Here is a 23374-nt window from a genome sequence, read left to right as displayed (position 1 = left end):
CTCTGTGTATTTTATTAATGGCCAGTGCCAGAATTGAATTGGTTTATTGTTGTCATGGGTACCATGATACAGTGAAAGACCTGTCTTACACACTGTTCATACAGACCCAGTCATTGCACAGTGCATTGAGGCAGAACAAGGTGAAACAATACCAATACAGAATAAAGTGTAACAGCTACAGAGAAAGTACAGTGCAGATAAACAATAAGGTTCCAAGATATTTTATGAGGTCAAGAGTCCATTTTATTGTATTTGAGAAACATTTAATAGATTTACAAGTAACTGTCCTTGAGCTTGGTGGTACGTGCTTTTATGCCTGATGTGAGAGGGGAGGAAAGAGGATGTCCAGGATGGGTGGTGTCTGTTTTACTGAGACAGAGAAGTATGGACAGAGTCCAGAGAGGGGAGGCAGACTTTAACACCGAAACAGAACTTGCAAATAGGAACAAGCAGATGATTCTAGCATCATGAAAGAATAGATCTGGTTGCCACATTAATCTCTATTAATTTATAAAGACAGCAACACATAAGCTTACAGAATTCCTGAGCTGATTGTATTTTTTTTGCACTGGCAGGATGAAGCTGTAGAACGATCTTGTACTCCTGAAGTCCCTAAAGAACATTTTGGGCAAAGAATTCTTGTGAAGTGTCTGTCACTGAAGTAAGTAAATACTACCTAAGAACACATAACATCTCCCCATGTTGTGTTGAACAGACAGTAGGACTATGGATAATGAAATCACAGGCTTGAGTAAAGCTCAAGTTGAAGAAATGTTTTCTGTAGCACACTTCCAAAATGTCTTGAAAAAGTATTCAGCCCCCATAACTATTCTCAAATTTTACTGTCTTATTTTCTAAATATATATTGAAGTAGGATTTTTTGAGCTGATCTACAAAACATTGTGCATCATGTCAAATCAAGACAATAAAATCCAAAACCTGTTAGCAATTTACTAAAAATTAAAAACCAAAATTGTGAGGTTGAAAAAGCATTCAACTCCTTTGTAATTACTATGGTAACTTTCCTCGTGTGTAATACTGTATATTACCTTACCAACTCACCCAATTTGTTGATACAGAAAATTGGAGGATCACCTGTTTTCAATGAATTCCAAAGAATAAATACAACTTCTCTGTAAGGTCCAACAGTATGATAGATTTTCAACAGACCAAACCAAAATGAAGCCAAAAGAGCATTCAAAGCAAGTCGGGGAAATGATCTAGAGAAGCACAAATTTGGGGAAGGGTACAGGGCCATCTCAAGGGCGTTGATCATACCTCAGAGTTCAGTGCAGTCCATCGTGAAAAAGTGGGGGAAAAAAAAAATGAAACCAGAGCCACACTGCCTAGGTCAGACTGCTCCTCTAAACTTGGTTGCCGGAGAAGAATTGTACTTGTAACAGAGGCTACTGTGATACCAACAGTCACTTTGAATGAGCTGCAGAAGTCAGTGGCTAGAATTGGAGATGAAGTCATGGCTCCACATCTTTAAGGCATTGCACAAAAAGGGTATACTGTAAAGTTGTGGAAGGAAGCTTTTGGTCATATGAGACAAAAGTGGAAATTTTTGGCCTTACCACTAAGCAGTATGTGTGGCATAAATGTAATAGTGCACTTCAGCTAGGTAACGTCCCTACTGTAAAGTATGGTGGACATAGCATCATGCTATGGATGTGTTTTTCAGCAGCAGGGACTGGAAATCTGGTCAGGATTGATGGGCAGATGAATGCCGCTACATACAGGGAGTTTAAACTGGGGAGGAAGCTCTTCTTTCAGCAGGACAATGATCCAAAGCACACTGTCAGAACAACCATGGAGGACTTCAAATGAAGAAAATCAAATGTCCTTGAGCGGTCCAGTCAGTGTCCTAACCTTAATTGATCATCTCTGGCAAGACCTCAAGATTGCTGTCCACCATTGCTCCTCAAGTAACCTGGCGCAGCTTGAGCAATTTTTCAAAGAGGAGTGGGTAAACCTTGCGTTAAATCACGTGGTGCAAAGCTAATAGAGACTTATCAATAAGGATTATTGGCTGTGAGAGGTGGTCCAACCAGGTGCTGAGCAAAGGGGGACCTATTGACATTTCAATTTTTGAATTTTTGGTTTTTTTATGTTTTATAATTTTCCCTGTTATTGGGGTTCTACTATGAAAAAAAAAGCATGCGATTTACAAATAAAAATTCTCGGTTAAATTGATAAAAATCCCAAGTTAGTAAGCAAATGTCAACTAAACTAATCCTTCTGTCTACACAAAGCCCATATCCTTCCATTTCCTGCACATCCATGTGTCTATCCTGAAGCCTCTTGAATGCCTCTATCATATTTGCCTCTACCACCATCCCAGTCACCCATAGGAACATAAAGCATATTAGCAGAATTATTTTCTTCGGCATTCGATTATGGCTGATTTATTATTCCCACTCAATCCCATTTTTCTGCCTTTTCCCTGTAACCTTTGACACCTTTATTAAGTAAAGACCTATCAACTCGGTGGGGTGGGCGGTGGTGTGTCTGTGTGTATATATATATATAGACACACACACACACACACACACACACACACACACACACACACACACCCCCCTCTGGTATTTAACTTTTCAAACCTGAGAAAAGAATGCTGGCTGTCCACTCTATGCCTCTCATAATCTTGTAAACCTTAATCAGGTCTTCACTCAGTCTCCACAACTCCAGAGAAAACAATCCAAATTTGTCCAACTTTCCTTAGAACACGTCCTCTAATGCAGGTGCTGAGCCTCTTCTGCATCCTTTCCAAAGCCTTGACGTTCTTCCATTAATATGGATGCAGCCTACTGAGAGTTTTAGAAGCTGCAACATAACTTCCTGTCTCTTGGAATTCAATTTCTTAAGTAATAAAGGCAAGCATATCATATGCCTTCTTTACCACACCATTCACCTATGTTGCCATATTCAGAGAGCTTAAGGACTTAGGCCCCAAGATCTCACTGCACGTAACTCTGTTAAGGGTCAAGCCATTAACAGTATACTGTCACTTTACACTTGACCTTCCGAACTGCAACACTAATGTGAAATACTTCATCCAGAATTCAATTTATAATTTATTTTCTTTTTTCCCAGTGATAGTATATAGCAGAAGCTGCATGCTTCATGTTTTAACTCTTTGCTTTGTTCATTAAAGCTTCTGCTTTATGTTAAGAATAAACATGTATGTACGAGCAATTCCTCTGTGAACTTGGGCATGGAAATCTGCAGGCTGTTTGTTAAGGGCATTGCCACCATCCATGGCAAGCCATCTTTCTTCTGCTGCTATCGGGAAGGAAGTACAGGAGCCTGAAGTCCCATATCATCAGGTTCAGGAACAGCTATTTCCCTTCAACCATCAGACTCCTGAACCAGAGGGGATAACTTTACTCACATCAACTGAACCGATTCTACAATCTAAGGACTCACTTTCAAGGACTCTGCAACTCAGGTTCTCAGTCTAGATCTATCTATATAGATAGATAGATAGTCAACCAACCAACCAAATCTTTTTTTAATTGTATTTGCACAGTTTGTTTCTTTTGCACCTTGGTTGCTTGTCAGTCTTTTTCTGTAGTTTTTCATTTATTATATTGTATTTCCTTGTTCTTGTTTAAATATCATTCAACTGTTCGTGATTATAGCCAAATAAAACAGTGATCAAGGTGCAAAACACATTGCTGACAGCACAGAGCACAAATGTTACGACTTTGGAAAAGCATGCAGTCACTAGTCTGCCCTCGCTTGAGAAGTCCCCGATTTCCTAAGCTAGGCAGATGGATAAACTCTAGTCCTAGCATAGTTGCAGTTTGAAAGTTTTATTGTTCACTAATATCAAGCAACACACATAAAAGTTGCTGGTGAACGCAGCAGGCCAGGCAGCATCTCTAGGAAGAGGTGCAGTTGACGTTTCAGGCCGAGACCCTTCGTCAGGACTAACTGAAGGAAGAGTGAGTAAGGGATTTGAAAGTTGGAGGGGGAAGGGGAGATCCAAAATGATAGGAGAAGACAGGAGGGGGAGGGATGCAGCCAAGAGCTGGACAGGTGATAGGCAAAAGGGATACGAGAGGATCATGGGATAGGAGGTCCGGGAAGAAAAACAAGGGGGGGGGGAGACCCAGAGGATTGGCAAGGGGTATATTCAGAGGGACAGAGGGAGAAAAAGGAGAGTGAGAGAAAGAATGTGTGTATAAAAATAAGTAACAGATGGGGTACGAGGGGAAGGTGGGGCATTAGCGGAAGTTAGAGAAGTCAATGTTCATGCCATCAGGTTGGAGGCTACCCAGACGGAATATAAGGTGTTGTTCCTCCAACCTGAGTGTGGCTTCATCTTTACAGTAGAGGAGGCCGTGGATAGACATGTCAGAATGGGAATGGGATATGGAATTAAAATGTGTGGCCACTGGGAGATCCTGCTTTCTCTGGCGGACAGAGCGTAGATGTTCAGCAAAGCGGTCTCCCAGTCTGCGTCGGGTCTCGCCAATATATAAAAGGCCACATCGGGAGCACCGGACGCAGTATATCACTCCAGTCGACTCACAGGTGAAGTGATGCCTCACCTGGAAGGACTGTTTGGGGCCCTGAATGGTGGTAAGGGAGGAAGTGTAAGGGCATGTGTAGCACTTGTTCTGCTTACACGGATAAGTGCCAGGAGGGAGATCAGTGGGGAGGGATGGGGGGGACGAATGGACAAGGGAGTTGCGTAGGGAGCGATCCCTGCGGAATGCAGACAGAGGGGGGAAGGGAAAGATGTGCTTAGTGGTGGGATCCCGTTGGAGGTGGCGGAAGTTACAGAGAATAATATGTTGGACCCGGAGGCTGGTGGGGTGGTAGGTGAGGACCAGGGGAACCCTATTCCTAGTGGGGTGGCGGGAAGGTGGAGTGAGAGCAGATGTACGTGAAATGGGGGAGATGCGTTTAAGAGCAGAGTTGATAGTGGAGGAAGGGAAGCCCCTTTCTTTAAAAAAGGAAGACATCTCAAAGCTCTGCGCTTCTTTTTGGATTCCAGACCTAATCAGTTCCCCTCTACCACCACTCTGCTCCGTCTAGCGGAATTAGTCCTTACTCTTAATAATTTCTCCTTTGGCTCCTTCCACTTCCTCCAAACTAAAGGTGTAGCTATGGGCACCCGTATGGGTCCTAGCTATGCCTGCCTTTTTGTTGGCTTTGTGGAACAATCTATGTTCCGTGCCTATTCTGGTATCTGTCCCCCACTTTTCCTTTGCTACATCGACGACTGCATTGGCGCTGCTTCCTGCACGCATGCAGAGCTCGTTGACTTTATTAACTTTGCCTCCAACTTTCACCCTGCCCTCAAGTTTACCTGGTCCATTTCCGACACCTCCCTCCCCTTTCTAGATCTTTCTGTCTCTGTCTCTGGAGACAGCTTATCCACTGATGTCTACTATAAGCCTACTGACTCTCACAGCTATCTGGACTATTCCTCTTCTCACCCTGTCTCTTGCAAAAACGCCATCCCCTTCTCGCAATTCCTCCGTCTCCGCCGCATCTGCTGTCAGGATGAGGCTTTTCATTCTAGGACGAGGGAGATGTCTTCCTTTTTTAAAGAAAGGGGCTTCCCTTCCTCCACTATCAACTCTGCTCTTAAACGCATCTCCCCCATTTCACGTACATCTGCTCTCACTCCATCCTCCTGCCACCCCACTGGGAATAGGGTTCCCCTGGTCCTCACCTACCACCCCACCAGCCTCCGGGTCCAACATATTATTCTCCGTAACTTCCGCCACCTGCAACGGGATCCCACCACTAAGCACATCTTTCCCTCCCCCCCCCCACATTCCGCAGGGATCGCTCCCTACGCAACTCCCTTGTCCATTCGTCCCCCCCATCCCTCCCCACTGATCTCCCTCCTGGCACTTACCCGTGTAAGCGGAACAAGTGCTACATATGCCCTTACACTTCCTCCCTTACCACCATTCAGGGCCCCAAACAGTCCTTCCAGGTGAGGCGACACTTCACCTGTGAGTCGGCTGGGGTGATATACTGCGTCCAGTGCTCCCGATGTGGCCTTTTATATATTGGCGAGACCCGACGCAGACTGGGAGACCGCTTTGCTGAACATCTACGCTCTGTCCGCCAGAGAAAGCAGGATCTCCCAGTGGCCACACATTTTAATTCCGCATCCCATTCCCATTCTGACATGTCTATTCACGGCCTCCTCTACTGTAAAGGTGAAGCCACACTCAGGTTGGAGGAACAACACCTTATATTCCGTCTGGGTAGCCTCCAACCTGATGGCATGAACATTGACTTCTCTAACTTCCGCTAATGCCCCACCTCCCCCTCGTACCCCATCTGTTACTTATTTTTATACACACATTCTTTCTCTCACTCTCCTTTTTCTCCCTCTCTCCCTCTGAATATACCCCTTGCCCATCCTTTGGGTCCCCCCCCCCAACCTTTCTCCCGGACCTCCTGTCCCATGATCCTCTCGTATCCCTTTTACCAATCACCTGTCCAGCTCTCGGCTCTATCCCTCCCCCTCCTGTCTTCTCCTATCATTTTGCATCTCCCCCTCCCCCTCCCACTTTCAAATCCCTTACTCACTCTTCCTTCAATTAGTCCTGACGAAGGGTCTCGGCCTGAAACGTCGACTGCACCTCTTCCTAGAGATACTGCCTGGCCTGCTGCATTCACCAGCAACTTTTATGTGTGTTGCTTGAATTTCCAGCATCTGCAGAATTCCTGTTGTTTTTGTTCACTAATATGTTACAGTATGCAAGGAGCTGATGTAAAAAGACAGTACTTCTTGGTGTTCTCATGAAAGGTAAATTCAAATATTGATTGAAATTCCTTCGACCTAGCAAAGTGCTTCTGATTACTAGCGACTAAATGAAATGTACAAACAATATAAAGTAGCCAACCTGCTGACTGCTTAAAAATACAATACTAAATAATCAACAACTGCGAACAACAAGCTGCGAACTTGCAAGTAAGCAGTGAGACTTAGTAATTAGAAGTAAAGTAACAAACCACATCAGGTAGAACATAACAAGTCGCAAAGAAAAAATAATATAACGCAGATCCCTGAGTGGCATGACTGTAAGATTAACGGTAAGTTGTCCTGATCCATCTTGTTCTTCCACGGAGCAAACATGGGGGCAGCAGCGATGGGGGGAGGGGGGCGCCAGCCTCCAACCCAGATATGGATTCCAGCACACTCCACAGAGGCTCTGACACACCCCTTCCCCTGCTCTGCTGCAACAGGCTAGTCCTCGCCACAACAGGGGCAAAGCAGCTCCCCCATTGTTGCTCTTTCCAATAAACCGGTGAACTATTCTTGCAGTATTTTATGTTACCAATATCCAACAGAGTCTTCTGACCACAATGAAAATGTCCAAGATAATCATACGCACTGCACACCACCCACCAGTACATGACAGATCCAGGTACAGGTGACAGCTAACAATGGTATGCAAGTCCAACTCCAATGCCATTGAGTAACTTGCTGATGGGCTAGTCCTGCAATACTTGAAGTTCTTGGTATGCAGTAGTGACTTGCAATCATAAAAAAAGATGTATAAGGTGAAAACTACACCTTTGATTGGACTGGGAATGGCTACTCCGTCTGAGCACACTGCCATCTTGCTGGAAGACTGTGAATACCTGAAAATGAACCTCAGGGTAGTATATAGTGACATATACCTACTTTGATAATAAATTTACTTTGAACTTTGAGTGTGAATGGTTGTGGCTGAACACAGTCACATCCTTGACCAACATGCATGCACCTGCTTGCTGAAGCTGCTGGATTGTAAATGATTTGGAGTCTGATAAGTTATTTTTTAACTCATATAAGCTACTTTGGACTGTATGAATAATGACCCTCCTTTTCCCCTGCATGGGTCAAGCATTCCTACTATTACTTGTTCTTCCTTTTAGTATTGCCATTCTCTTGCACAATTTCCAGTGAAGCTCTTTGTTTCCCTTGGTCACTGCAGAGCTGGGTTGAAGGATTTAAAGATGAATGGGTTTCAATTTTTGGTGCCTATTGTCAATTTCTCGGGAAAGCACAAACAGAAAAAATCTGCACATGCTGGAAATCCGAACAACACACGCACACGATGCTGGAGGAACTCAACCGGCCAGCTATGGAATAAAGCCTGGCCAGCTGAGTTCCTCCAGCATTTTATGTGTGTTACTCTTGGAAAGTTGTAGATTAGCTGAGGTGAATGTTAATGTTTCTATCTATTTTAAGGTTATGGCTAATACCTATTCTCAGAAGAACAGCCAGTGACAATTCCCTTTCCCATTTGGAATGGGATTGCTAGCAAATATTAGCCAACCTTGAATTTCGAACACTCCAGAAATAAGAATGAGATTGCTCAAAGCCCTTTTTTCCTGGGTCAGTGAGAAGCAGTGAATATGGCAGGTAGTTATGGAAGGGCAGGAATCAGATTCTTTTTGAGTTGAGATTGAATAGGTTGCAGTCTGCAATCAGAATTACATGGCTTGTAGGTTTTGTAAGAATCCAGTTAGCATACCTAACAGTAAACTATAAAGAATGTTTTGTCTGCTGTTCAGGATAATAACATGTTGTACAATGGAGTCACAACATAGTACATTGTCTTCAATGTATTGTTGGTTTGTTGATGTTTCATCTGGTTCTTATTCATTTGCTGCACACGCTCACTCGCTTTCTCAGATAACCGATATTCCAAAATATCAAGATAGATCTGTATGATGTAGCAAAAGATCTTCTTCCTTACTCTGATTTAAGACCATAAGACATAGGAGCAGAATTAGGCCATCTGGCCCATTGAGTCTGCTCCACCATTCAATCATGGCTGATCCTTTTTTTTTATCTCCTCAACCCCAATTCCTAGCCTTCTACCCGTAACCTTTGATGCCATGTCCAATCAAGAACCTATCAATCTTTGCCTTAAATACACACAATGACCTGGCCTCCACAGCTGCATGTGGCAACAAATTCCACAAATTCACCACCCTTTGTCTAGAGAAATTTCTCTGCCTCTTGGCTTTGAAAGGGCGCCCCTCTATCCTGAAGCTGTGGGCTGTACCCTCTTGTCCTAGACTCTCCCACCATGGGAAGCAGCCTTTCCACATCTACTCTGTCTAGGCCTTTCAAAATTCGGAAGGTTTCAAAGAGATCCTCCCTCATCCTTCTGAATTCCAGCGAGTATAGACCCAGAGCCATCAAACGTTTCTCATATGACAACCCTTTCATTCCTGGAGTCATCCTTGTGAACCTCCTCTGGACCCTCTCCAATGCTAGCACATCTTTTCTGAGATAAGGGGCCCAAAACTGTTTAGAATACTCAAGGTGAGGCCTCTTCAGTGCCTTATAAAGCCTCAGTATCACATCCTTGCTCTTGTATCCTAGACCTCTTGAAATGAATGCTAACATGGCATTTGCCTTCCTCACCACTGACTCAACCTGCAAGTTAACCTTCAGGATGTTCTGCACAACGACTCCCAAGTCCCTCTGCATCTCAGATTCCTGGATTTTCTTCCCGTTTAGAAAATAGTCTGCACATTTATTTCTACTACCAAAGTCCATTTCTGTGTTCTGCTCTTTTTTCAAAGGTTTGAAATTGAAATTGAGCCAATATTTGGAGTTCTTGCTTTGTACGACGTGAAGGAAAAGAAAAAGGTTGGTGACTGAAAATAAAATCCTTTATGTATATATAGTTACGTTTTTGCATCAATATAGATGTCATTCTGGTTTTGGAGGAAATTGGTGGGGTGAGAGAAAAACGACAATGGCGAAGATCTAAAAATATTTAAATTAACTTTGCTCAATGAGTTTATTATTATGTACTGAAGGACAGTGAAAACTTTGTTTTTCCTGTCATCTAAACAGATAATTTTATTACAACAGTGTATTGATATAGTACAAGGGTGTTATACTATCAGAGTGTAGAATAAATTGTTATGGTTATAGAGAAAGTGCAGTGTAGGAAGACAGTAAGGCGCAAGACCATGATGTGAGGCCAAGAGTCTCTAATATCACACAAGGGACTTCTGTAGTCTTATAACAGCTGGATAGAAGCTGTCCTTGCGTTTAGACTATTGTAACTTCTGCTTGGTTTGTTATCAGTGCCTCCAGCAAAGCAGTCTCTCTCAGTTTAGATTGTCAGTTTTAATTTTGAGCTCTATTTTCTGGGAAGGGACTTGAACCCATGAAGTTCTGACTTAAAATTTTGGTCACACTGGAGACTAACCAGCTGTGGACCGTGCTGCTGCAGAAGCTTACTATAAACAAGCCTGGCAGATGTCAATGTCCAGCCAAATGTGGAAACTGTATATGTAACATTCATAACCTCGGATTCCCAGAGGAATTATGTGATGCAGTTGTCATCATAGATCTGAGTTTAGATCAGGAATTTTACACCGTTGCATATCCCAATTGTAATAGTAACCAAAATTGTTCCTATTGTTCTATGGAAACATAACTTAAAATCTCCAAATAAAAATGAAATACCACCAGTCTCAAGGATTGCTTCTGTCCCACTCTTATAAATCTTTTGAATGGTTCCCTAGCACAATAAGATGGACTCTTAACCTAGCAACTTACCTCATTGTGATCCTCCTGCTCATTAACTACTTGTACTACATTTTCTCTGTAACTGTTACACTTGATTATGCATTGATATTTTTTCACCTTGTACTACCTGTACAAGATATGCATTTCACTTCAGCTTGGTACATGTGATAATAATAAACCAACTCCAATTCTTTCCAGCTGTGATCTAGGTTTAGACATGCAGCTGTCAAATTGTTTTGATTAAACTAATGATGTTATTCCTGCCATTTGCTGTAGATCTCAGAAAACTTCTACTTTGATTTGAATTCTGATCAAATGAAAGCCCTTCTCCGGCCTCATAATCCCCACGCTGCCATCTCAACATTGGCCAGGTCTACCATCTTCTCCATCACTTATCCTTCCACTGACATATTCCTGGTAATTAAGGTAAGAACTGAATTTCCCTGTGAAGTATCCTCATTTATTAACCCTTTTTTGGATTTGGATTTCAACTTGTTATATACTTATCATTAACAAATATTCATGCTCATTGTCATTGCTAAATTCGGTGTATTTAGTATAGAACAATCTTCATTTAGTGCACAATCATTCTTTCCAATACAGCTTGAAAAAGTTCTGCAGCAGGGTGACATTGGGGAATGCGCTGAACCCTACATGGTTATGAAGGAATCTGATTCTACTAAGGTGAGGAGGGAATTATTTTCTAAACAGACAGTAAATTCAGAAATCAGAGGTGCAAAGGGACTTGGGAGTCAGTGCGGGATTCCCTGAAGATTAACTTGCAGGTTGAGTTGGTAGTAAGGAAGGCAAATGCAATGTAAGCTTTCATTTTAAAGGGACTAGAATATAAAAGCAAGGATGTAATGCAGAGGCTTTATAAGGCATTGGTCAAACCACAGTTGGGGTATAATGAATGGTTTTGGGCCCCTTACCTAAGAAAGGATGTGGTGGCATTGGAGAGGGTCTACTCTCTCTCGTAATAGACAGAGTGGACATGGAGAAGATGTTTCCATTAGTCTAGGATAAGAGGACACAGCCTCAGAACGCAAAGAAATCCATTCAGAACAGAATCCCTTTAGACCATGCGATGCCCCCAGTTTACACCACGTTTCAGCATGTAAAGGAGGCCACTTTGGAGCACTGATTACAGTAGATGACCCAAATAGATTCATAGGTGAAGTGTTGCTTCACCAGGCAGGAGTGTTTGGGGCCTTGAATGGATGTGAGGGAGTAAGGAAAATGAGAAAATGTAGCACTCCTGTCACTTGCAGGGATATGTGCCAGGAGGGACGAAAGGGAATCATGAAGGGAGCAATTCCTGTGGAAAGCGGAGAGTGAAGGGAGTGCATTGTTAGACATCAACTTCTCACCAATCTGCTCCAACAGTTTAGCCGAACTATAAAGATTCCATGATATTATTCATAGGGAGCATGAAGTTCTTTTGGTGTCCTGGTCAATATTCTTCTGTAACTATTAACTAGAAGCAGAATAAGCAATCAAAGAGATTCTAAAGATTAGCTTTATTTGTTGCATGTACTTCGAAACGTACAGTGAAGTGTATCATTTGTGTCAATTCAGATCACTGAGGATTGTGCTGGGGCCAGTCCACAAGTATCACCACACTTCCGACACCAATGTAGCATGCCCAGAACTCACTAACCCAAGCCCTAATTGTACCTCTTTGAAATGTGGGAGGAAATGGGAGCACTCAGAGGAAACCCATGGGCTCACAGGGAGAACGTACAAGTTCCATACAGACAGCTGCCGGAATCACAGCCCAATCAGTGATTGCTGGCGGTGTAAAGTGATTATGCTAACTGCTACACTGCTGCCGTTTTATTTATTTGGTAATATTTATCTGAATCCTTCCTTTGAGAATTGTTGTGAATGTAACAGATGTGTATTTAACTTAACAGCATAAGTGAGATACTTCCAAGAATATACTGCTATGTGAAATAATCACTTGTCTCACTCTGTCACTTATGCAAGTTCATTTCTTCATCCCTGTCTTTCTTTTCCCCTTGATCTTCCTTCTCTCGCTGTGCAGATTGGGAAAAAGATTATGAACGTTGTTTTCCTTGTTTACATTACTGTCCCTAGCATAAGGAGAAGGTAGAAAAACTGAAGAATCAAGCAGAGCACTTCTGCAACAGATTGGGCAAGTTCCGGATGCCCTTTGCATGGACTGCTATCCACCTCATGAACATAGTGAACAGTGCCGGGAGCCTGGAACGTGACTCCTCTGACTCAGAAAGTGGTGAGATAATGCTTCCTCTCAAATAAGTGTACTTTGATGCTTATTACATCCATGCTCCCTGGATTTTAGAAAATCAGGGGGGGGGTGTCATATCAAATATTAAAACACCTAGACAGAGTGGATGTGAGGGCCAGAGGGCACAGTCTCAGAGTAGAAGGACATCCCTTCAGAATAGAAATAAGGAGGAAGTTCTTTAGCTAGAGGGTACTGAATCTATGGAATTCATTGCCAAAGACAGCTGTGGAAGCCAAGTCATTGGGTATATTTAAAGCAGATGTTGATGAGTTCTTGATTAGTAAGGGTGTCAAAGGTTATGGTAAGGCAGGAGAATGGGTTTGAGAGGAATAGTCAGGCATAATGGAATGACAGTGCAGAGGTGATGAGCTGAATGATCTAGTTCTGTTCCTATGTCCTATTGTCTTATGATCAGATCAGCAATATGTCTTACTGAAGAAACAGACTTTTAAGGTATATTTTGCATTTTATATTGCACCTTCAACTTTTTCAATGAACTAAGATGGTTCAATGCTTTAATGACAAAATTTGACACAAGGCAGCAGGAAAATGTGTTAGGGTCTTGTCCGAATCTGAGTTTGCAACTCCCCTTGGGGAGGATTACTGTTGGATCATTATGTCATTCATTCTGTCTAGGTTAAATCTAACCTAGATAGTGCTGGTTTAATTCATAAACAATCCAGAACTTAATGAATTCTGATTTCCAATGTAAGGAAATAATATTAAGGGATGTCAGAAGGAGACAGAGATGAATCCAGCAGGATGGTTTAGGAAAAGAATCTCATTGCTTCGAGCAACATGCACAAAATGCTGGAGGAACTCAACAGGCCAGGCAACATCTATGGAAAAAAGTACAGTCGATGTTTCGGGCCAAGACCCTTCAAGAATGGACTGCTTAAGGAAGGGTTATTACTAGAGAAAAAAGTAAAATTAGATTGCAAGAGATCGGAAATAGAATAATCCAAATATCAAAATATTTCAAGGAGATTAAAGTAAGAGGGCTGGCGAGGACATTTGAATAATTTGAACACAAGAATTATTTCTGGGATTACCATTTTCTCTTAGTTTCCCAAAAACTTGCTTAAGTTATGTTCTCTGGTCAGCAGAAGCTGAACGATTTAATTGTGACTATTGCTTCCCCAGTACAGACCAATAAAATGGCTGGACTTACACCAGTTTAGTATTCACATTCTACAGCAGATTCTGTGAACTGACAGCTTCTTCCATCCATAAATCCAAAGCAGCAAAATTGCTGTGATATGGGACCATCATAAGACATAGGAGAAGAATTGGTCTATTCGCCTGTCAAGTTTGCAAAGCCATTTAATCATAGTTGATTAATTGGTTTTCACTCTCAACCCTATTCTGCCTTTTCCCCATAACCTGACACCTTTGTTAATCAAGAAGCTATCGATCTCCACTTTAAATATACCCAATGACTTGGCCTCCACAGTTGTCTGTGGCAATGAATTCCTCTGATTCACCAGCCTCTTGGTACAGAAATTCCTTCTCATACCTTCCTGCAAGGTAGTTCAAAAAAGCAGGAACTGCTTCATTAAAATGGGAATTAGAGCAGACACTAAAACGTTGTATCTAAAAATAACTCTACTTGTAAAGCTTTAAGAGCTCTAACTAAAGCACTGACGCAAACCACCCAGTGATTGTGATTGTTATCATTTTACATTTGATAATTGGAGCAAATTGCATGAAAGCCATAGTAGCCATGTTATCATTTTACTCTTGTATTGTTTCTAGAGAGAAAGGGTACATGGACAGACCGGAAGAAGAGGACATTTGAAAGAATGAGCCTTGGAGATGACGCCTGCAACTATACCAACTTTCGGCCAGCTACTCTGACTGTCACAAACTTCTTCAAACAGGTAACTAATCAAGTTAAAGTAAGCAACTCACAAAAGAAATATTCCTTATCGTGTTCAGTGACTGGATTCCAAGATAATTATGCTTTTCAATCGTTGTCTAACAATGAAGCATTCTCAAGCTCAGGGTTTGATGTACCACTCTCCTTGTTTCATCAGGAAGGGGACCGTTTAAGTGACGAAGACTTGTACAAGTTTCTAGCAGACATGAGGAGACCCTCTTCTGTTCTGAGGAGATTGCGCCCAGTGACAGGTAACTCACCCAGCGCTGAAGCATCAGAAGGTGGAATAAGTAACTATACTGGCTTTCTATAATGAAGAAATGCACATTTGCTGTTTTCCTTTTTTGCTGATCCTAGCATTATTATATAGCTGTGCTCAGTACCGGTTTGACTGTGTTTACATTTGAAGTAATGAATTTGCTGTACAACCTATCCAAACTCTGTGGGTATAATATAGGCATCCGTTAGTCTCATGAGACCATAGATTTGCACCTTGGAAAGTTTCCAGGGAGCAGGCCTGGGCAAGGTTGTATGGAAGACCAGCAGTTGCCCATGCTGCAGGTCTCCCCTCTCCACGCCACCGATGTTGTCCAAGGGAAGGGCATTAGGACCCATACAGCTTGGCACCAGTGTCGTCGCAGAGCAATGTGTGGTTAAGTGCCTTGCTCAAGGACACATACACTGCCTCAGCCAAGGCTCGAACTAGCGACCTTCAAATCACTAGACGAACGCCTTAACCACTTGACCACTTGGGTATAATATCTAACACTAAATATCATCCTTGCGAAATAAGCTAAAATAGTGTTTAGATATTTATATGTACAAACCACACTGGTAAATTTCCAAGATGTAACCTTTCTTGGGCAATTTACATATCACTGCTTACTGAATGAATCTTGCAGATTTTAGAACTGGAGAGGTGGCAACATAAGGTTGATTAGATTGCATTCTGAGAGTAAATAAATGGTCTACCAGCATATTGGCTGTGAGTGGTATTTGTCCCGTCCATGAAATCCTGTTGAAATCAATAGGAAATTGATTGATAATTAAATAGTCTGTTGTTTCCGGAAGTATGCAGTTGTGATGATGTGAACTACACGAAGAAACCTGTGCAGGAGAGTTTTTAAAGTGAGAAAGCTATTGCACTGGGGCAGTTCCACTCTCGCGACCTTGGAAGCCGGGTCTAGTGGTATGAGTAGTCATCACAATTGGGGTCTAACTTGGTTGCAGTGGATGACCATGACTTCTTTGCCTTTTCATACCCTTCATTCTCCATGAACTGCTGCAGAACCGCCTTCCTGTCTGCTGGATCTCACTATTGATCTCATTCGCCCAGCCTGCCAGAACTGACTTTGCATGCTAGGACAGGCATGTCCCTTTCACCAGGGTACAAGGCCTGCTGTCTACTTTCACCAGAATTAGCCTGCCTGTCAAAGCAGTGTACCAGAGTGTGGCCACTGTCTCATGTAAAAAACTACTTGGAGCCACAGGTCAGAGTTAAGTGTTCAGAGGGAACCGAAGGTGAGTGAGCTGCCCCAGAACGGACGTAAGCCCTTTCACCAGTGGTGCTGCCCCTTCCTGGGCACCCCATACACTCACTGGGAACTAAAGTATAGTGCAACATATTTCACATTTTCCTTCAACCTCTAAAATGTTTGGCTTGAATTGGAAATTTTTATAGGAATGTCAGGATCAATTTCTGAGATACTCAAACCAGCCCATCTGGCACCAACAATCATTCCACAGTCAAAGTCACTTGGAGCATATTTATTCTCCATTCTGTTGTTTGGTCTGAACAACAGCTGAACCTCTTGACCATGTCTGCATGCTTTTATGTATTGAGTTGCTGTCACATGATTGGCTGATTTTTAATGAGCTGGTGTACGGACGAATAAAATGCCATTAAGTGTATAATCATTGTTTTTAGAAGTTGCATGTGCAAAAAAATTGTGATTCCGCCCCCCCCCACCCCAGCATTCATATGCAAACTGGCGTCAATCTCACCCCAGAAGAAGGGGAAGAAACATTTTGTTTTGTGTATTTCTTTGCTTTGTCTATACATTTTGAAATAATTCTACTCTGTTTGTAGCTCAACTAAAGATTGATATATCCCCTGCTCCTGAAAGTCCACACTACTGTCTCTCTCCCGAGCTGCTACACGTCAAACCATACCCAGATCCACGAGTTCGCCCAACTAAAGAGATCCTGGAGTTTCCAGCAAGAGAGGTCTATGTCCCATATACTACATACAGGTGATAATAAGTCTTATTCATATTAAGTTGAGAGTTGGTTTGTGTCATTTCTAGTGTAATGGAGCATGTAGGAGAAGAATCTTGATGATCTTGTGTTGTACAGTTGCTCTAATGTTTACCAGTGCAGCATCAACACAGCATTTGTCATTTACTTAAAATTTGTAGGACCTTGCTGAATGCAACTAATCTATTGTGTTTCCCTTCTGTAGAACAAATCACAGGTAATTCAGTGGTCATAAAGTATTTAAGAATATCCTAAAGAGCTATAAGACAATCTATTAAAGAATTCCCCCCTCTGTAATATGAATGCTTAAAGCACTCAACAGTAGTTAATCTGCAGCTTCTATAACTCCCTTTTTTTCAATGCATTTATATTCATTTGCTTATGTTTTTCCCCCTCTAGCCAGGTCTCCCCTCTTGCTTGGTCTCCACTTTTTTTATTACCAGTTGATTTAAAAAAAATTTTTTTTTCAGAAATAGTCCTTTATTTTAACAAGAGGAGGGGAGTAACGCCTTAGTTCTTGTATACTCGGCTGGCTCTGCGCCCTCCTGCCCTTTCGAACTTGCGGCCCTTGGATCTGATGTAAGGCTTGGTGTGACTGCGCGGAGTTCCTGGAGCCGGTCCGAAATGTCTGTATACCTTCCGTCCCTTCTGAGGTCCTGACAACAGTACAGTGCCCTGACCCTTGGGAGCAGCCAGTGCCAGTTGATCGAAGGTCATGATCTGCCCTCCTGCCTTCAGGATGCAGTGCCTGGCCACATCTGTCACACACAGGGCACAGACCTTCAGTTTCGCAATATCCCAGGTTCGGACATCGTCTGTCACTGCGCCTACCACCACGGCAGTCTTGTTCTCCCGTCCAGGCAGCTTCATCTTACGGATCAGGCGAGCCAGCGAGAGCGGAGGCCTGTTGGTGCGGCTCATGAACAGACGCTTGAGGACGACCTTGTTGAATGGGGAGTTAGAGCGACGAGCCAGGAACCTGTAGAGCTTGGTCAGCAGGCGGAGGTATATGTCTTGGCTCTTGGGCTCCTTACGGCGAACCTTGCGGTCCTTGTTGTGGCAGATGTCGATCCCCATCTTGTTCGGTCATCGTCGCGGGAAGAGCATTACCAGTTAATTTTAATCTCAATGGCAGCCCTTGTCTCTTCTGTCAGAGATGTCCCCTTTGTCCTATCCATGGTTCCCCACCTTCTCTACATCTCAAAACTGTTGTTTTCTTTCTTTTCCAATTCTGATGAAGTTCTTTAACCTGAAACAGTAAATCTGTTTCTGTTTCCACAAAGGCTGCCTGTCCTGCTGAGTATTTCCAGTATTTTTTAATTCTATTTCAGATGTTCGGTGTTATTTTGATTTTCTTCAGCTTTATTTCTAAAATATTTAACTGCCGATGAAATATTTTTTTGAATTCTAACCATTATAAAAAATGTGTGTATTTGTGTCTGTTCAAGTCCCAAAAGCAACTTGAACGGGTAATATTATTAGTGGTGTTTTATATACGCTCAATCCCCTCCTTTTGCATCCACCTGAGAGGAGAGCTGAGAGCATGATTTAACATTGTATCTGTTTTGTAGCACTTCCTCTGTCTTTCTGTTGAGATTTTTCAGTTGATGCCTGTTGCTGTTTGGGACATGAAAATCCTCTAGCGTTATTTTGAAGGGTTGGAGACTATCCCCTCATGATGTCCAGTGTTTATAATAGAAATGGTAAATGCTCAGCAGGACAGTACGCATGTGCGGCAAGATAGAGTTAACATATTGGTGGAAGATTCTCAGAGTCCAGTATCTATCCTTCAATGCCATTTTTTGGAAAAATAAGTCTTATCTAATCACTCTAGGAATTTACCATGCACAAATAGGATCCACACTTAAAAGAAATAAATTATACGGACATCCTGAAGCTTTGAAAGATCCTTTATTAAATACAAGTCTTTATTTTCTGTAGTGAAATCTCCCATCAACTCTGGCTCCTATCCCACCACTGCTGTCTCTTTATACCAGCTATTTCTCTCTATTTCTCTCTCCTCTCTTGGTCCTGATGCAAGATTTTGACCTGAAATATCAACAGGTCCTCCCCCCCCCCCCCCCACAACTGCTGCTCAGCTCATTGACTGTTTATTACTGAAATCTATCTGAATTTCGTACCATAAATTCTAAAGTAGATCTTGAACCCATGACCATCTAACTCACTACTTAACTGAGCAAAATAGACATGCAGCCAGCTACATGTGCGAACAATTGTCCGATGCTCCATGTAGATAAGAGTGCAGGAGTGGTTGATGGTTCGGGGTTTGACTTGATGGAGTTCAGGGAGTGGGGTGGGGTGGGGTGAAACCACATTGAAATGTAGAAAAGGCCTGCCTAGAGTGAACAATAGGAGAGTCTAGGATCTGAGGGCACAGCCTCTGAATAAAAGGATGTCCCATTAAAACTTGAGATGAAGAGGAATTTCTTCAGCCAAGGGGCAGTGAAGCTTTGGAATTCAATGCCACAGAGGACAGTGGAGGCCAAGGTGTATGTAAGACAGAGTTCGAACAACATTGACTTTCATCCTGATAAATTGTCCTGCGCCGAAGTGTCATCTGTTCATTTCCTTCCATAAACCTGCTGAGTTTGTCCAGCTTTTTTTTTGTGGGTTCCTCAAGACTTCCAGCTTCTGCAGAATTTCTTATGTCTCTGTTAAGCTAGAGTTTGATAGTTTCTTGAATGTTAAAAGGATTGAGGATTATAGGGAGAAGGCAGAAAAATGGCTTTGAAAAAATATCAGCCATGATTGAATGGTGCAGTAGAATGGATGGGCAGAATGGCCTAATTCTGCTCCTGTGTTTTATAGTCTGTGTTCTAATATGGTACTACTGGAGTTTGGCCACTAGGTGTCCTTGGAGGTCTGGATTGAGGACCCTCTAGTGGCATCACATTGATATGCAACTTCAGTTCAAACAACTCTGTGTTCTTGCTGAATTTTTAATCATGTCCATTGAGCTCATATGCCAGGTCTTGCTGGATTATGCCTCACCCACTAACCTACCCTCCTAAAATCTTTCAGCTGTATTTCACTCACAGGTCACACTGACATTGGTCAGCACTAGTGACAGACAACTCAGAAAGAAGAAATGGAATGATAGTGATGGATATTTGGTCACTTAGAGTTAACTTGCGTACATGACGCAAGGGTTAACAGTTAAAATTGCAGTAGTGTTGTAAATTATTGAGTGTAACTAGCTGTGACAAGTTTAGTGGCCAATTAATATGTAAATCTGGACAATTCACAAGTAACAAAATAGCGCTGACAAGTGGCAATTCTTAGCATGCAGCTCTGGTGGGAATCATCAGATATTCCTGATTAGGACTACCACAGCTGCAATTCAGTCACAGCCATGGGTACTTCAGTAAGCAACATTGTTTTAGGACATTTAAAAAATTTAATCTATTGATACTCAAAGACTGCAGACTCAGGTTGTGAGTGCAATTCCCTTTTAAGAAAAAGGAAGCACGGATTGCAAGCCAGTCTGCGGGTGCATTTGAAACGCAGAACCCTTCGACCCCCATTCCTATCTATCTTGCTAGCGAATGTACAGTCTCTGGAAAATAAAATTGAAGGCCTCAGAGCAAGATTGCAGTTCCAGATGGGTGTGCACTTTGCTTCATGAAAACATGGTTCACCCCTGCCATTTTGGACACAGCCTGCAGCTCAATGGTTTCACTATCTATCAAAAAGACAAGACAACTGAGTCTTTTAAAGGTAGAAGAGGTAGAGTATGCTTTATGGTTAACTCATCATGGTGCGCATATGGGGTGGTTCTGTCTCAATCCTGCTCATTCAACCTAGAACATCTAATGGTCAACTGTTCTCCATTTTATCTGCTGAGAGTGGTTTCCACCATCATCCTAGTAGCGGTGTACATTCTACCTCTGGCGAACGTCAGCAGGCACTGTGATCAGCAGTCATGAAACAGCGCACCCTGATGCCTTCCCTATCATTGTGAGGGATTTCAAACAGGTCAGCTTGAAGAAGTTTCGGAACAGCTACCACCAGCATATCACCTGTGGAACCAGAGGAGCCAATACACTTGACACTGATATGCCACCATCAAAAGCTTACCGTGCCGTCGATGCCCACATTTTGTAAAGTCCAATCATCTGGCTGTACTTTTACCCCTGGCGTACAGGCAGAGACAAAAGACCCTAGCGCCAGTGGTGAGGACTAAGAAGGTATGATCAAGGGAGGTGAAGGAACACCTAAAGAGCTGCTTTGAGTTGGTGGACTGGACTATATACTGGGATTCATCTTTGATTCTGAATGAATATGCCACAGTTGTCACCGACTTTATCAAGACCTGTGTGGATGAGAGCGTGCCTTCAAGAACATACCAGACATACCCAAACCAGAAGCCGTGGATAACCAGGAGATTCATAATCTGCTGAGGGATAGATCTGAGGCTTTCAAGACCGGTGATCCAGAGGTATACTAGTAGTCCAGGTATGACCTATGGAAGGCTTTTATAAGAGCAAAAAATTAATTCTGCTTGAAGTTAGAGACTGAATCGGAAGCACATCAGCTCTAGCAGGGCTTGTGTAACCTAATGTCATGAATGGCTGCAATGCTTCTTTCCCAGATGAGCTCAACAGCTTTTATGCACGCTTTGAAAAACAGAATAAATGTGCACCTGTGCGAATCCCTGCTGTACCTGGTGATCCTATGATCTCTGTCTTGGAGACTGATGTCAGAACATCTTTCTGATGGTATACCTGGCAGGGCTCTGAAAACCTGTGCCAACCATCTAGTGGGAGTGTTCAAGGATATTTTCAGTCTCTCACTGCTGCATTTAAAGGTTCCCACCTGCTTCAAATGGGTAACAATCGTACCAGTGCCTAAGAAGAGCAAGATGAGCAGCCCCAGTAACTACCACCCAGTTGCACTCCCATCTACTGTGATGAAGTGCTTTGAGAGGTTGATCATGACTAGAAACAACTCCTGCCTAAGTTGCAATTTGCCTGTTTCACAATAGATCTATAGCAATGTCACTGGCTCTCCACTTGGTTTTGGATCACCTGGACAATAGCAATGCCTACATCAGGCTGTTGTTTATTGAGTACGGCTCAGTGTACAACATAATCGTACCTTCAGTGCTAATGAACAAGCTCCAAAGTCTGGGCCTCTGTACCTCCCTCAGCAACTAGATCCTTGATATCCTCACTGGGAGATCACAGTCAATGCAGATCAGAAGTAATATCTCCTCCTCGTTGACAGTCAACACTGGAAGATCTCATGGATGTGTACGTAGCCCATGGATCTACTGTTTCAACACCCAGGACTCGGTGGCTAGGCATAGTTTAAACACCCTCAATAAACTTGCGAATGACACAACTATTGTTGACAGTATTGCAGATGGTAGTGATGAGGCGTACGGGTGCAAGATGGATCAGCTGGTTGAGTGGTGTCACAACAACAAGCTTGCGCTCAATGTCACTAAATCCAAGGAATTGATTGTGGACTTCAGGAAGGGTAAGTTGAGGGAACATGCACTCTTTGAGGGATCAGCAATGGAAAGAGTGAGCAGTTCCGAGTTCCTGGATGTCAGCATCTCTAAAAATCTATCCTGGGCCTAACATATCGATGCAATTACAAAGGCAGCATGACAGTGGCAATATTTCATTGGAAGTTTGAGGAGAATTGTTATGTCACCAAAGAGTCACAAGTTTTTACAGATGCACCGAGAAGAGGGCATGTCCTGGGTGAGTGGATCCCTGAATGACAGATGCCACCTTTCTGAGGCATTACCTTTTGAAGGTGTCCCCGATGCTGGGTAGGCTATTGCCAATGACGGAACTGGCAAATCTACAATTTTCCGCAGCTTTTTCCAGTCCTGTACAGTGGCCCCTCCGTACTGGACTGTGATGCAGCCAGTTGGAACACTCTCCACAGTGCATCTAGTTGTCTATGGTAGGAAATATTTTGGATAGTCTCTCCTTTATTAAATAATAACTGACTGTTCTATTTGGGGTAGTTCCGCATCATATTCAGGGTATTTCATCTTCAGCCCGGCATGTAGTTGCATTTGTTACATTGTTGGCAAGAAGGGCTATTTTATTGAAATGGAAAGACATCTCTGTCCCTACATTAATTCAGTGGTTTTCCCAAGTAACGTTATGTCTTAGTTTGGAAAAAATTAGAAGTAGAACTTTCAATCCTCGATTCAATTTTGAGAGAAGATGGGGCTCTTTTAGATTAGATTATGAGAACACTCAGTCCTCTTTTTATTGTCATTTAGAAATGCATACATGTATTAAGAAATGATACAATGTTTCTCTGGAGTGATATCACAGAAAACAGGACAAACCAGACTAACACTGACAGAACCACATAATTATAACATATAGTTACAGCAGTGCAAAGCAATACCATAATTTGATGAAGAACAAACCATGGGCACGGTAAA

The 23374-nt window shown here is 42.6% G+C and overlaps 2 protein-coding genes across 7 annotated transcripts in view; one reads left to right on the top strand and one right to left on the bottom strand.

Annotated features, from left to right (window-relative positions):
- Positions 1–23374, top strand: part of LOC134339362 (dedicator of cytokinesis protein 7-like) — a 223323-nt gene that overhangs the window by 60774 nt on the left and 139175 nt on the right. For all 6 annotated transcript variants that reach the window (XM_063035799.1, XM_063035798.1, XM_063035797.1 and 3 more), the window contains exons 7-14: positions 576–661; positions 9571–9637; positions 10808–10957; positions 11135–11215; positions 12632–12788; positions 14559–14683; positions 14840–14933; positions 16772–16934. In XM_063035799.1, coding sequence (XP_062891869.1) covers positions 576–661; positions 9571–9637; positions 10808–10957; positions 11135–11215; positions 12632–12788; positions 14559–14683; positions 14840–14933; positions 16772–16934 — 923 coding nt within the window. The remainder of the gene's footprint in view (positions 1–575; positions 662–9570; positions 9638–10807; positions 10958–11134; positions 11216–12631; positions 12789–14558; positions 14684–14839; positions 14934–16771; positions 16935–23374) is intronic.
- Positions 17410–18058, bottom strand: LOC134339501 (large ribosomal subunit protein eL18-like). The gene has a single exon (XM_063036078.1). It carries the CDS (start codon positions 18013–18015, stop codon positions 17449–17451), a length of 567 nt encoding a protein of 188 aa, XP_062892148.1. The 5' UTR covers positions 18016–18058; the 3' UTR covers positions 17410–17448.

This window comes from Mobula hypostoma, chromosome 29 (genome assembly GCF_963921235.1).
Source record: "Mobula hypostoma chromosome 29, sMobHyp1.1, whole genome shotgun sequence".
In the NCBI taxonomy this organism is placed as follows: domain Eukaryota; kingdom Metazoa; phylum Chordata; class Chondrichthyes; order Myliobatiformes; family Myliobatidae; genus Mobula; species Mobula hypostoma.
This window is presented reverse-complemented; position numbering and strand designations above follow the sequence as displayed.